Source organism: Camelina sativa, chromosome 9 (assembly GCF_000633955.1).
Source record: "Camelina sativa cultivar DH55 chromosome 9, Cs, whole genome shotgun sequence".
In the NCBI taxonomy this organism is placed as follows: Eukaryota; Viridiplantae; Streptophyta; class Magnoliopsida; order Brassicales; family Brassicaceae; genus Camelina; species Camelina sativa.
The window spans coordinates 20,237,614-20,250,294 of NC_025693.1; the positions used below are offsets into that span (position 1 = coordinate 20,237,614).

General features: G+C 35.9%; 3 protein-coding genes across 3 annotated transcripts; 1 reads left to right on the top strand and 2 right to left on the bottom strand.

The window, feature by feature from the left end:
• Positions 5,104-8,013, top strand: LOC104711483 (probable 2-oxoglutarate-dependent dioxygenase DIN11). The gene is made up of 12 exons (XM_010428184.2): positions 5,104-5,210; positions 5,312-5,427; positions 5,522-5,640; positions 6,039-6,102; positions 6,208-6,275; positions 6,737-6,795; positions 6,873-7,017; positions 7,120-7,139; positions 7,230-7,276; positions 7,359-7,439; positions 7,532-7,621; positions 7,712-8,013. The coding sequence occupies exons 1-12, from the start codon at positions 5,174-5,176 to the stop codon at positions 7,862-7,864; spliced, it is 999 nt and encodes a 332-aa protein (XP_010426486.2). The 5' UTR covers positions 5,104-5,173; the 3' UTR covers positions 7,865-8,013.
• On the bottom strand, positions 7,996-10,621 carry LOC104711482 (tRNA-dihydrouridine(20) synthase [NAD(P)+]-like). The gene is made up of 9 exons (XM_010428183.1): positions 10,482-10,621; positions 10,271-10,376; positions 9,456-9,594; positions 9,251-9,359; positions 9,030-9,166; positions 8,806-8,942; positions 8,570-8,676; positions 8,365-8,492; positions 7,996-8,212 (listed from the first exon to the last, which is right to left on the bottom strand). Exons 1-9 carry the CDS (start codon positions 10,524-10,526, stop codon positions 8,131-8,133), a joined length of 990 nt encoding a protein of 329 aa, XP_010426485.1. The 5' UTR covers positions 10,527-10,621; the 3' UTR covers positions 7,996-8,130.
• On the bottom strand, positions 10,663-12,587 carry LOC104711481. The gene is made up of 8 exons (XM_010428181.2): positions 12,386-12,587; positions 12,090-12,167; positions 11,910-11,977; positions 11,700-11,840; positions 11,506-11,547; positions 11,243-11,373; positions 11,065-11,166; positions 10,663-10,977 (listed from the first exon to the last, which is right to left on the bottom strand). Exons 2-8 carry the CDS (start codon positions 12,164-12,166, stop codon positions 10,849-10,851), a joined length of 690 nt encoding a protein of 229 aa, XP_010426483.1. The 5' UTR covers position 12,167; positions 12,386-12,587; the 3' UTR covers positions 10,663-10,848.

Sequence of the window (12,681 nt, forward strand, 5' to 3'; positions counted from 1 at the left end):
GAAATTTTCATGAGTTAAAGATGTGGTAAGTTGAGTTATCTATTTTTTTAATAAAAAAAACGAAAATTCAGTTATATAATACAAAAAAATTATTATTTTTGTTTTTATTTAATTCATATATCAAGAAAAATAATTTTTACTGTTTTTCTTTTATTTAATAAATTTTTAATTAGTTATTTTATTTTTCCTAAATTATTATTTTTATTATCATTTGAAATGAAAATAGACATAGACCTAAATTTTATTCAAAAATGTTACCAATCACTAACAAAACTAATTTTTTTGAAGTTGAGTTTGAATAATCATGTGTTATGGTTGATGTACAAGTTTGAGGTATATCCTTTGTAAAACTGTTAACTCAAAAGATTATTCAACATTATGGAAATTTTCATGAGTTAAAGATGTGGTAAGTTGAGTTATCTATTTTTTTAATTAAAAAAGAACGAAAATTCATTTATATAATGCAAAAAAGTTATTTTTTCGCTTTTATTTAATTCATATAATTTAGGAGAAAAATAATTTTACTGTTTTTCTTTTATTTAATAACTTTTTTAATTAGTTATTTTATTTCTCCTAAATTATATGAATTAAATAAAAATGAAAAAATAATTTTTATGTATTATATAACTGAATTTTCGTTTTTTTAATTAAAAAAATAGATAACTCAACTTACCACATCTTTAACTCATGAAAATTTTCATGAGTTAAAGATGTGGTAAGTTGAGTTATCTATTTTTTTAATTAAAAAAATAGATAACTCAACTTACCACATCTTTAACTCATGAAAATTTTCATGAGTTAAAGATGTGGTAAGTTGAGTTATCTATTTTTTTAATTAAAAAAATAGATAACTCAACTTACCACATCTTTAACTCATGAAAATTTTCATGAGTTAAAGATGTGGTAAGTTGAGTTATCTATTTTTTTAATTAAAAAAATAGATAACTCAACTTACCACATCTTTAACTCATGAAAATTTTCATGAGTTAAAGATGTGGTAAGTTGAGTTATCTATTTTTTTAATTAAAAAAACGAAAATTCAGTTATATAATACATAAAAATTATTTTTTCATTTTTATTTAATTCATATGTCAAAAAAATAATTTTTACTGTTTTTTTTTTATTTAATAACTTTTTTAATTAGTTATTTTATTTCTCCTAAATTAATATTTTTTATTATCATTTGAAATGAAAATAGACATAGACCTAAATATGATAAGATTTTTAATATTATGGCATGCATGTAGTTAATTTTTTAATTTGCAATATAACAAAGAAGTTTAGTTAACAATGTAACTCAGCCACAACATGAAAAACATTACAGTAATTAAAAAGCAAAAAAAATTGCTGCCAAACTCAACCGCTTCATCAACTGAAAATATGTAACTCAGCCGTATCGTTTGATAAGTCAACCGTAACTGAATAACATTCTAGTAATTAATTTTTTGCTAATAAGTCAGCCGTCAAACGGCTGAGTTGTCGATAAGTCAGCCTATGACGGCTGAGTTATAGTTTTTTTACCATAACTCAGCCGTAACAACATCTCATAAGTAAGCCGTTTTTCATAACTCAGCCAGGCGGAAAATGTTAACTCAGCCGTGTCGTTGTGATAACTCTGCCAAAATTTTGACAACTCAGCCGTGTCGTTGTGATAACTCAGCCAAAATTTTGACAACTCAACCACCGGGTGAAAACTCAGGCGTAACTACAGCTGAGTTATGCGCATAACTCAGCCAGATTTAATAAGTCAGCCGTAACCCTTGGCTGACTTATGCGCATAACTCAGCCAGATTTTAATAAGTCAGCCGTCCGCTCTTACTCAAATGTTTTTCCGATAACTCAGCCGCAACATACCTATAACTCAGCCGCAACATACTATGTAACGCATTACGGCTGAGTTATGGTTACACGTCAGCGATTTCTGACGTGGCATCTAACGTGGCAATGGCATTTTTGTAATTACATTTTCTCCGATAACATAAAACAGGGGCACGCTGAGTATTTTGAAAATATCCAAAATATTCTAGTAATAAAAAAGTTTTTTGTATATTCTGGTAATATTACCTAAAATGAGTAACATTTGAGTAATTCACCCTTTGAATATTGGTGAGCAAAACAACACAGCCTAAAGACGGAAACCTCTGAATTCTGATATATTCAGATGGGCTTAGGCCCAATACAGTTACTGAATATTTTTAGGGGTATTTAATTTGATTTTATCCTAAACATTTCAAATTATTATCATTATTTTTCTGTTTATTACTATTATTTATTTTTTATCTGAGACAGGCATATATATCTTTTTTTTTTTTGAAAAGAAAAAAAGAAGAAAAGCATATTTCTACGCACTTCTATATTGACCATTTTTTTCTTCTTCTTTTTGGTAAGTTTTTTTTTTTTTTTTTTTTTGTTAAAGGGTATTCAATTAATAAACATATAATGCCCAATGGGCTATTTCCGGAGTAGGCCCATATACATAAATCCCTAGGGTCCAACTCATTTACAGTTAACCAAAACTAAACCGATGGAAACAAAACCGGCCGGGTTCACAGACCGAACCAAACCGGGAACCATGAAACCCTAATCTGCAGAACGAAGAACTCGTTTGCAGCCGCCGCCCATACTTGCGGATACTCAGCCGGAACAGGACCTCCGGTGAGCCTGGACGACGGTAGCCGAACAGAGACGGTGATCCAAGATCCGTTTGCCGTCCTGCCACCGTAGAGCCGTTTTGGGAAGGAGGAAGAGATCCGATCTGCCTTTTGTCGAGGAGGTTTTCACGCTCAGTCGTGAGAGAGAGAGGCAGCAGGGAGTAGATAAGCGGGCCTTCGATGGTGGTTTAGCTTCGCCGGATCGGAGACTACCTCCCCTATCGTAACCGATCCCGCGAAGCCTCCAAGATCTCCAATCCTCCGATCTAGCTGCCTTCTTCTCTCGTTCGTCGCCGTGAATCTCCCTCTTCCACTCCGCGTAGCAACTCCTTCGGCAGAGCTCTTGCCATCGGCGTCTCGCGGATTCTTCTCCTCTCCACTGCTCCCTTGATTTCGTCCATCAGCTTCGCCGGTAACATGCAAAGAGTCGCGAGTGAAGAACCATGGGCCGAGGGGTCCTCGCAGTCACCGGAATTGACGGAGGACCCAGATCGGAGCACGAGCTTGTGGTCAGANGGTGGTTTAGCTTCGCCGGATCGGAGACTACCTCCCCTATCGTAACCGATCCCGCGAAGCCTCCAAGATCTCCAATCCTCCGATCTATCTGCCTTCTTCTATCGTTCGTCGCCGTGAATCTCCCTCTTCCACTCCGCGTAGCAACTCCTCCGGCAGAGCTCTTGCCATCGGCGTCTCGCGGATTCTTCTCCTCTCCACTGCTCCCTTGATTTCGTCCATCAGCTTCGCCGGTAACATGCAAAGAGTCGCGAGTGAAGAACCATGGGCCGAGGGGTCCTCGCAGTCACTGGAATTGACGGAGGATCCAGATCGGAACACGAGCTTGTGGTCAGAAGAAAAAGAAACGGTGGGAGAAAAAAAATCGCCGCGCGTGTATCACACTCGCTCGACTTTCTCTCTCAACTTTTTTTTTTTTTTTTTTTTTNTTTTTTTTTGGTAAGTTTGATCACTCAACTCGTAACACAACCACAAGCACGGTCCCCCATGCTTAAGGGGGATACCCACAGCCAGGGTCGGAGCCACTTGCAAGTTGCCACAAGCACCAATATTGACTTTAGCCAAGAGACTTGGATGTTCAATTGGGTCAAACAAAATAACATAATGTGTCTATAAATAAAAATATCCCATCTTGAATAGTATACGAGAAAATTATTTCTCATTTTGTTTTACTCTGACGACTTAATCAGCTTGAGTAGCCCATCTTTGTTTCGAAACAAATGCAAAATTCAAGTGGAACTCTGCTAACTAGCTTACTCGAGTCTAGTGGAATATTCCTTATTCTATCTTCAAAACTTTTTAGCCTTTTAATTTGTTTTTAAGTGTCAAAATAATAGTTAACGCAAATCACATGGGTACTCAGGAGACGAATATTCTTCACTGTCCAATACTAATCTTTGTTTTTATTAAATACCGCAGAGTCCTCATGCATGCATGCATCCACCAGACATAACAAACATCACACTAGCTAGAAACAATACCAAATTGGTATGATCCTCCAGCCACTATAGTCCTTAACTTCCCCACAGATTACAATTAGGATTTTCTTAGCAAGAATATTTTGTTATTTACTAAAAAAATCCACGTCGTGCGAATAGTAAAATTAAAAAAGTCATCATACCAAGTAAGAAATTAGCTTATACTAGATCATCCAAGGTGATTAATTTGTTAATAGAACTCCCTAATTAGCTTACAATAGTTCATCAAGACAATACTGATTAATTCGCTATGCTCTTCATATAATTCATCGTGCATTAATTTCATACTCCTTAATTTATTTTTTACATAACAAAGATCTGATCTCCGGATAAATTGCTCGATCGATAGTTTGATCCAAGACCTAGTGGCAAGCTAAACGCCGACGGCCGTATTCTTGGAATTTGTGTTAGCTAGCTTAGCTGCCAGCGTGTCATTCTTACTTCGTTGGAAGTGCCGTGTACTTTATGCTTTCATCATGTTTGTTGAGTAAACGAACTTGTGTTAGTCAATTGAGTATATGCGGTTTCTTTTTTCCACAAGATGCTCAATCTCTTATCAAGTGACTGACATTGGATTATCCCATTCTCTTTTATTTTTCTTTATATTATCATCTAAGCTAAGTTACACGTGATGATAAGATTTTACTAATTATTTTTCTATCTAAAATAATCAAGTAGTATAATTTTTTTTTTTAAACTACTTTCATGATTTCATCGAACCAATCATAAAGTGTTAAAGCTACTAAAAGAATTGTAATTTATCCTTAAAAAGTTGTAAAAACGGAATATTAATTAATCACTACAGTTTTATTTTAATGACGAATCCAGATCAGAAAAAAAAAGAAAAATTGCATTCGCACGTGGGCTGCTCCATGTCTGGCCTTTAGAAGATCCTAAGGGGCAATCAATCAGTGGGTATATAAACAAGTGACATACCGTTTATGGTAATATATCATCGCAGAACAGTCTCTACCATAAACCGGTAAACGTACATAAGAGCAAAACGTTTCTTTCATTTCCATCATATCGAAAATGGTGACAGACTACAAATCCCTACTACCAGTTATCGGTACGTACTACAAACCGTAATTATATTCATTATTTTCAGCAATGTTCACTTTCATAATGATATTCCAAGAAAACTAAATTCATGTGATAATGTTGTTGCAGACATCGGTCCTTTACTGGCCAAATGTGATGATTCCGACATGGCGGATGATGCTGGGGTGGCGCAAGTTGTCCGAAAACTGGACAGGGCATGTCGGGACGTCGGATTCTTCTACGTGGTATATATAAAAACTTTCGAAATTTGAATTTATACTTTTTAGTGTTTTATAATATTAAAGAGGCTGATTTTGGTTTGTGAATGTGGTGGATCAGATTGGTCATGGGATATCGGAGGATCTTATAAATAAGGTGAAAGAGATGACGCATCAGTTCTTCCAGCTTCCTTACGAGGAGAAACTTAAGATCAAGATTACTTCAGCTGGTGGATACAGGTTTGTTTCCATATATATCTCAAAATATGAACCAATGTTGGTAACTTGTTACCACCGTCCACTGATCGTTGTTCAATGTGTTTCGCAACAAACGAGACATTATATTATCAACAAGTTATTCTCACCTGGTGAAATTATTCACTTTAACAAAAAGGAAACTATAGATTCCTGGCTGGTGCAATAAGTAACAAGATATTCCTGGCTAGTGCAATATTATATATAAATAAGGTCTATTCTATTAAATATCTAGAAACACAAACAAAGGTAGGTTTATATTTTACTTGCCTAGTTCCGGAAAAGAAAAAAATCACAAACCGAAGAATCATGAATGATGAACAAGTTAGAAAACGAAAAACTGTATTTCGGAATCACTCATAGGCGGCGTTTTTGTTACACAGAGGATATCAAAGAATTGGAGTAAATTTTACGAGTGGGAAACAAGATATGCACGAAGCCATTGATGTAAGTTTTTGTCTTACTCTAGTCTTTGGCTTGAGTGGTATGCACGAATCATGATTCTAACTAACTGATATGGTTGTATTCTCTTATCAACTGGGACGAATACAGTGTTACAGAGAGTTTGAGCAAGGCAAGCATGGGGACATCGGAAAGGTCTTGGAAGGGCAAAACCAGTGGTAAGCGATTGATTGATTTTTTTTTTTTCCTCTATTTTTTCATTACGTTTGTGTTGAAAAAAACATTAGAACAAAAGGGCCAAAAAACTTGTGTTTTATTAATTGTAGATACATGCAATATATGAATGAATAGTAAAAATTTCGAATAGAGGCATATTTTTATTCTAAAGAATTCTCACTGGATCATTATAAAACGTTTAAACCGTGGTTTTTAGAGAGTAGAGTGACTCAATTTTTGTAATTATGTTTTTTTTGCCTAGCTTATAGTAGACCACTTAATAAAAATGTGAGAACTATATATAGGAAATCACTTAACAAAAATGTGAAAACTAAATAAATTGCAGAATTACGTTTTAAAAACATAAAATTAGACAAAAAAATGTACAAGTCTAAACCATAGTATATTCATCTTCATCTGACTATATTTCTCTTTGTGTATTTTTGTGGCCTCTTTTCTGAAGGCCAGGGAATCCTCAAGAGTACAAAGATGTGATGGAGGAGTATATTAAGCTATGCACAGGTGTGTTTAATTTTAGCCCTTTTTGAATCTCAGTAAAAGTTATAAGTTTCTAACTTCATTTAATGGTTATTTTGTAGATCTTTCTAGAAATATATTAAGGGGAATCTCCTTAGCACTTGGTGGATCACCTTATGAGTTTGAGGGAAAGATGCTTAGAGACCCATTTTGGGTGATGCGTATCATTGGTTATCCAGGTGTTAACCAAGAAGATGTTATTGGATGGTAATGTTATATACTACGATCGACCGACCACTATTCATTTTATGATCAGCTTGATCTCTTTGTAGTAACTCGTCTTCTCTTTTGATTTTCTTTAACTTACAGTGGAGCTCACACTGATTATGGTAAGTAATCCTGAACTCAATCAAGTTCACTCTCTTCATAGTTTAGGTTTCTTTTGTTTGGTCTAAAAAAAAAAAGGTATTATTTTACAGGCTTGTTAACGCTTATAAATCAAGATGATGATAAAACTGCTCTTCAGGTATTTATTGGGCTTATTCTTTTAAATTGGTAAGAAAAATAAAGCAAAACCGTAAGAGTGTAACTTTTGCAACTTCTAATAGGTGAAAAGTGTGGACGGTGATTGGATACCAGCTATTCCGATCCCTGGATCGTTTATTTGCAACATCGGCGACATGTTAACGGTTTGTTTCTTCTTCTCCCTCCCTCTTTAACCTCTCTTTCTTTCGTTTGGACAATACTTGAAAACATTTGGGAAACGTATATGAATATGCAGATACTTACAAATGGAGTTTACGAATCTACGCTTCATAAAGTGATCAACAACTCTCCTAGATACCGTGTTTGTGTTGCATTCTTCTACGAGGTACGAAAACAAAATTGTGACACTCTTTTGTATTCTCCTCAATTGGATTTGGAATCATGCTTATCTTTAAACATATCTTGAATGAATCAGACTAACTTCGACGCGGAGGTGGAGCCACTGGATGTCTTCAAAGAGAAGTATCCGAGAAAAGTAACATCTCAAATTGCCAAAAGAGTTGTCTATGGACAGCATCTGATTAACAAGGTTCAAGCCACTTTTGCGAATTTAGTGGACAACAGTTAAAAACTTAAAATGGTTGGTTGGAAGTTGTTCTACCTAAGCTGGATTTCGAGTTTCAATAAAATAAAATAAAATTGTAGGCGATAATAAAAAATAATACAGCATTTGTAATGTTATGTACTGTAAGTCTATAATAAAATAAAATTCTACTATATATAGTGTGTGTACTGTTTTACCATTCGACTAGTTTCAGTAATTTACTAATTTTGAGTAAAAACAATGATTACAAAAGAATTTAAATAAGATTACAAGAAGATTTGCGTTTAGTATCATAAAACATGATTCAAGTCATGTGTCAGTGGACCAATGTTCTTCACTGTCCAATAGTAATCTTCCAACTCGTAAAGACGCCTGAAATATCCACACCCAACAAAGAACATTAGACTTGAAGCTGAACCAGATTGGACTGAGACTTGGATTACAGTTTCGGTTTGGTTAGATCAGATACGTTCTCTAGTTTGTGTCATTAGTATCAATCAAGACTAATCAGGAATGTGACTTACGCTAGATCTTCTAAAGTGTCTGCTTTGTTGATAGACTTCCCTTCGGGTAGTTCAAGACAAGAATGATGCGCTATCATCTCCTTTATCGTGTATTTTGTGCTTTTAACATCGTTATTCCACAAGATACTCTGCAACACAATATCTCGAAATCTAAAAATCAAATCATAACCAGGAAAATTTATCATTTACTCTTTTTCTTTGTTACCTTTCTAAGGTATTTCTTTTTCACATCTTCCCAGTGAGATTTTCCTTTTGGAGAGAAAATTGAAGCATTCCACATAGCTCCTCTTGCAACCATCACTGATGCAGCGCCTTTATGTGAACCAAAAAAAACCAGCAACATCGAAGGGTTAATCATTAGTACATAGTGGATACTTCTTATGAGACATTTGCTGATAAATCTCCTGAATCTGAACTCAATAATAAGTCTATCATATGCACCTGTTGCAGCCTTAATGCGAGAAAAATCATCGTATTCTAGAACATCACCATTTGCAATGACAGGAATGGATAATGCCGCCACCACATCTGCAATCTCATCCCATTTAGCTGGATCTCTTGGCCTGTCTGCAATTTTCCTGTATTTGATGATGGAGAAATCGATGAACAACTTTTATAAAAACAGCTGAAAGGATTGAGAACCAACTAATAGTAGTGTACATTACCTCCCATGTACGGCAAGAGCTGGTACACCAAGTTTCTCAATTCTCCTAGCCAGTTCAATAGTATCTGCTGGTGATTTTAATAATCGAATCTTGCAAGTAACCGGCACGTCTAAGTTCCTCTGAAGTGTTGCCAAAATCTGGGATGCAGAAGATACCACATGAGGAATCAATCAGTAAAGAAACAAATGCACAAATATGCAAAAGAATTCAGAGAGCCATACATCATGAATCAGCTCAGGTTTACTTAACAAAGCAGCACCCATTCCTCCTTGAATAGAGAACGCCTTGGGGCAACCCATATTAATATCAACAGTTGCAACGTCTTTGCACCTAAATGATGAAACAAAGACAATCAATTTCAAAACTGGTATAACACACGGAACATTGACTCTTTGCAACCAATGTGACGACTACGACTAAACTTACACAATCTCAGCAGCCTTTAGAGCCCTAACAGCATCAGAAGTTCCCATCTGAAAAACAACCCTATTTCTTTCTTCCTCACATGTGCTAAAGACGACATTGTCTGTTCCTTTCTCCACAAACTCAGTTGTCCCGAAAGCAACTGTAGAGGGAGAACTACAATAAGAATTCGAGAATCAGGAAGAACCACAATAGCAACCTGCCTATATGTACCATGAAGATAAGTATAAAGTCGAAGATGTTTAAAGTCTCCCCCTAGCCAATTCTATAAAATGTCTGCCAAAGAGATGCACTAATGAAACCAGGTTTCAATATAGAGTCGAAGCCATTATCATACGAAACAGTCCATATTAACTGATAGACGACAGGACAACTATCTTGAGCGATACGCAGAGATTACGGAGACTTCAACTAGCTACATCATGTGAGATACGGCACCATATCAAAACCTAGATAGTTCTTCATCCTTGCTAAGTTCTAAGCTTATTGAAACATACCAAGAGCTAAGCTAGCTAGCAGAGAATCTGAGAGCCAAGTGAGACCTTAATATGGCACCATATCAAAACCTAGATAGTTCTTTTCATCCTTTCTTACTTCTAAACGAATAAACACAGCAGTTTGAATCTCTCTCAGCTTTATCTTCAACAATAACAGAAAGTGAGATAGATGACGTCAATATACACAGCCTCCAATAGTATAAAACTAAGCTTATTGAAGTAAAATGCAGTGACCATAACATATAGCAGAGAATCTGAGAGCCAAATGAATCAATTGAAAGTTCACAACTACAACACGAAAGAAGACACCAAAGAGTTTACCATTATTTCGGCGTTCGCACTTAACAAGCTTATGATCAATAATCTCTTCACCGTAGGTAATATCAGCGCCGTACTCAGCTGCCAACATCCTAAACGACAACGTTCCCTAAACCAAATAACATAACACCTCCCGGAATAAGCAAAGACGAAAGCGAGAACAACGAATTAATAAAAAAAAATAGAAGGAACCAATTTCACGATTTGGACTTACCACACGAACCATGGGAGCAAGAACAAGCTTGTTCTGGTAATCCATCTTCGTCTTCTTCGTGGCAACGTAAAACGCAGCCACGAACAAATTCGAAGACGCCGCCGCCGGCTAGATCTGCGCACGATTTTGTTTGTTTTGCTTCCAGGAAAAGAAAAAAAAATCCCTTTCTGATGGGCTTATCTTAGTAAATGGACCCAAATAGGCCCATTATAATTGCTTGTGTAATGGTTTATGAAACTGCTAATCACATCCACATGGTAAGCTCCATTTTCCCCAATGAATGAATGATTAACACAAAACTGGATGAAACTAATGGGGAATACACTTATCAAACAAAACTAGATGAAATGAGTGTTTTTTTTTGTTTTCAGTAAATCCATTTCCAAGCTCTGTTCACAATCTCATCTTCTACAAATGGACGCAATGACCACATCAGACTATAAGTCTCTAGCTCATCTGATGATGACTTCAAACTAAGCGATCGCACAATCTTTTCCTGAAATCAGACACATTTCTCTTCAGTGAGTTATTAAGGTTTTTAAAGATCAAACATGAAGAGAAGAAGGGTTCAAATTGCACACACCTGCATCGTATAGTTTTGCTTCATCATACTGTAAACTACTGCAATAAGTGTAGCGTACTCTGTAACTTCAGGTTCTTGAGAGAAATTTACTGTCTCGTTCTCCTAAAACAAACACATCCAAAATAACATTATTCTTCTCTGAAACCGTTTTTCAAAGAAGTCTCTGTTGATATCTTACCTCATCACATGTTACTTGTTGCAATTCATCACTTGACTCTTTATCTAGCCCAACGGAAAAGTTTGTGGCAGTCTCAATCGCAATGGCTGCTTCATCGGTGAGACACTCGAGCTCAATCAACAAGCTTCTGGCTGCAATTTTCACATCTTAAAGATTAAAAAGGCATAACTGCTTATATAAACTATAATTATGTGAGAGTGAGTGAAGACATGAAACAGTAACTATGGGCAAAACAAAGTTATAGAGACAGAGTAATACATTACCTTTGATTAGGTGGTCAGAAAGTCCTGCTAGGGATGTATGCACTACTTGTTCCGGTATTTTTGTTTTCAGATAAGAAAAGGAAGACCAAGTCAGGAAGAAGAAGTGCAAGAAAAGAATGTGTAAGCTGAGACGACTGTGAGACTTTTCACATAAATCTTGAGACTTAAATCAAAAGAGTTGAGCAGTAACTTATAAGCTCTTGTGCTTTCTGCAGCATCATGGATGTTAATACATCCTGCTTCCAAATATGATTTAAGCCGTCTTGTTTCATTCTTCTTGATGATGTTCTCGATCAACTTGGAGGTAGTAACCATTGGAGGGCGTTGAAGATAACCTGAAATAGTAATGTCATAAGAAACAAATGTCACAGAAAGATTGCAAATCCACAGTGAAGGGTACGTACTGAGTGCTTGCTGAAACCGTAGAAGAAAGGTGTTTGCAGCATTCTCTAGTTCCTCAAGCTGTGTGATTCTATAATGATTACCAATAACCCAGATTCAAAATTACAGAGGGACTCAACACGTGAACATACTTGAAAGCGCATAAATGTAAGAGAATCAAAGCAAAACAATACAATTTTTACCCCGTCATAAAGTCTTTGAAAATTTCGAAAATTTTCTTCTTCAGTTGGCTTCTTGTATCCATTTCTTTGTCTTCCATTCTAAAAGAACACATGTAACATTGTGTCAAGCTAAAATTCAGAGAAGAAAGTATGAATTTTTCAGTCGGAATTTCAAACAAGAGGAGCTTTGATAATCCAATAAGGCGATGATCTACTTAGACTAACCTAATCGGAACTGTAAAGTTATTGAACTAATCACAAACCAATCCACCAACACAAAAGAGAGAGAGAGATAAAATATAAAACAGAGTATAAACCAGAGTTCGACTTCTGCAGGAGAGAAAACGAGATACGTGTGAAATTTTGGTAGACGACGCTGGCGAAGCTCGGAGGAAGCCGAAACTACGCCGGAGAAGGTTGATTCCGGCGGTGCAGATGGCGGAGAGAAGAGGAGGTCGATATAGGGATTTTTAGCTTTGGACTCTGTCTCTGACCCAATTTAAAGATTTTTTCAAAGTGACGTCGTTTTGTCTAAACTCTTTGTCCCTCTACAAGTTAGTTATCGTTGTCGAAAAGACAACAATGGTTCAGTGAGATTTTTTTTTTTGGGTCA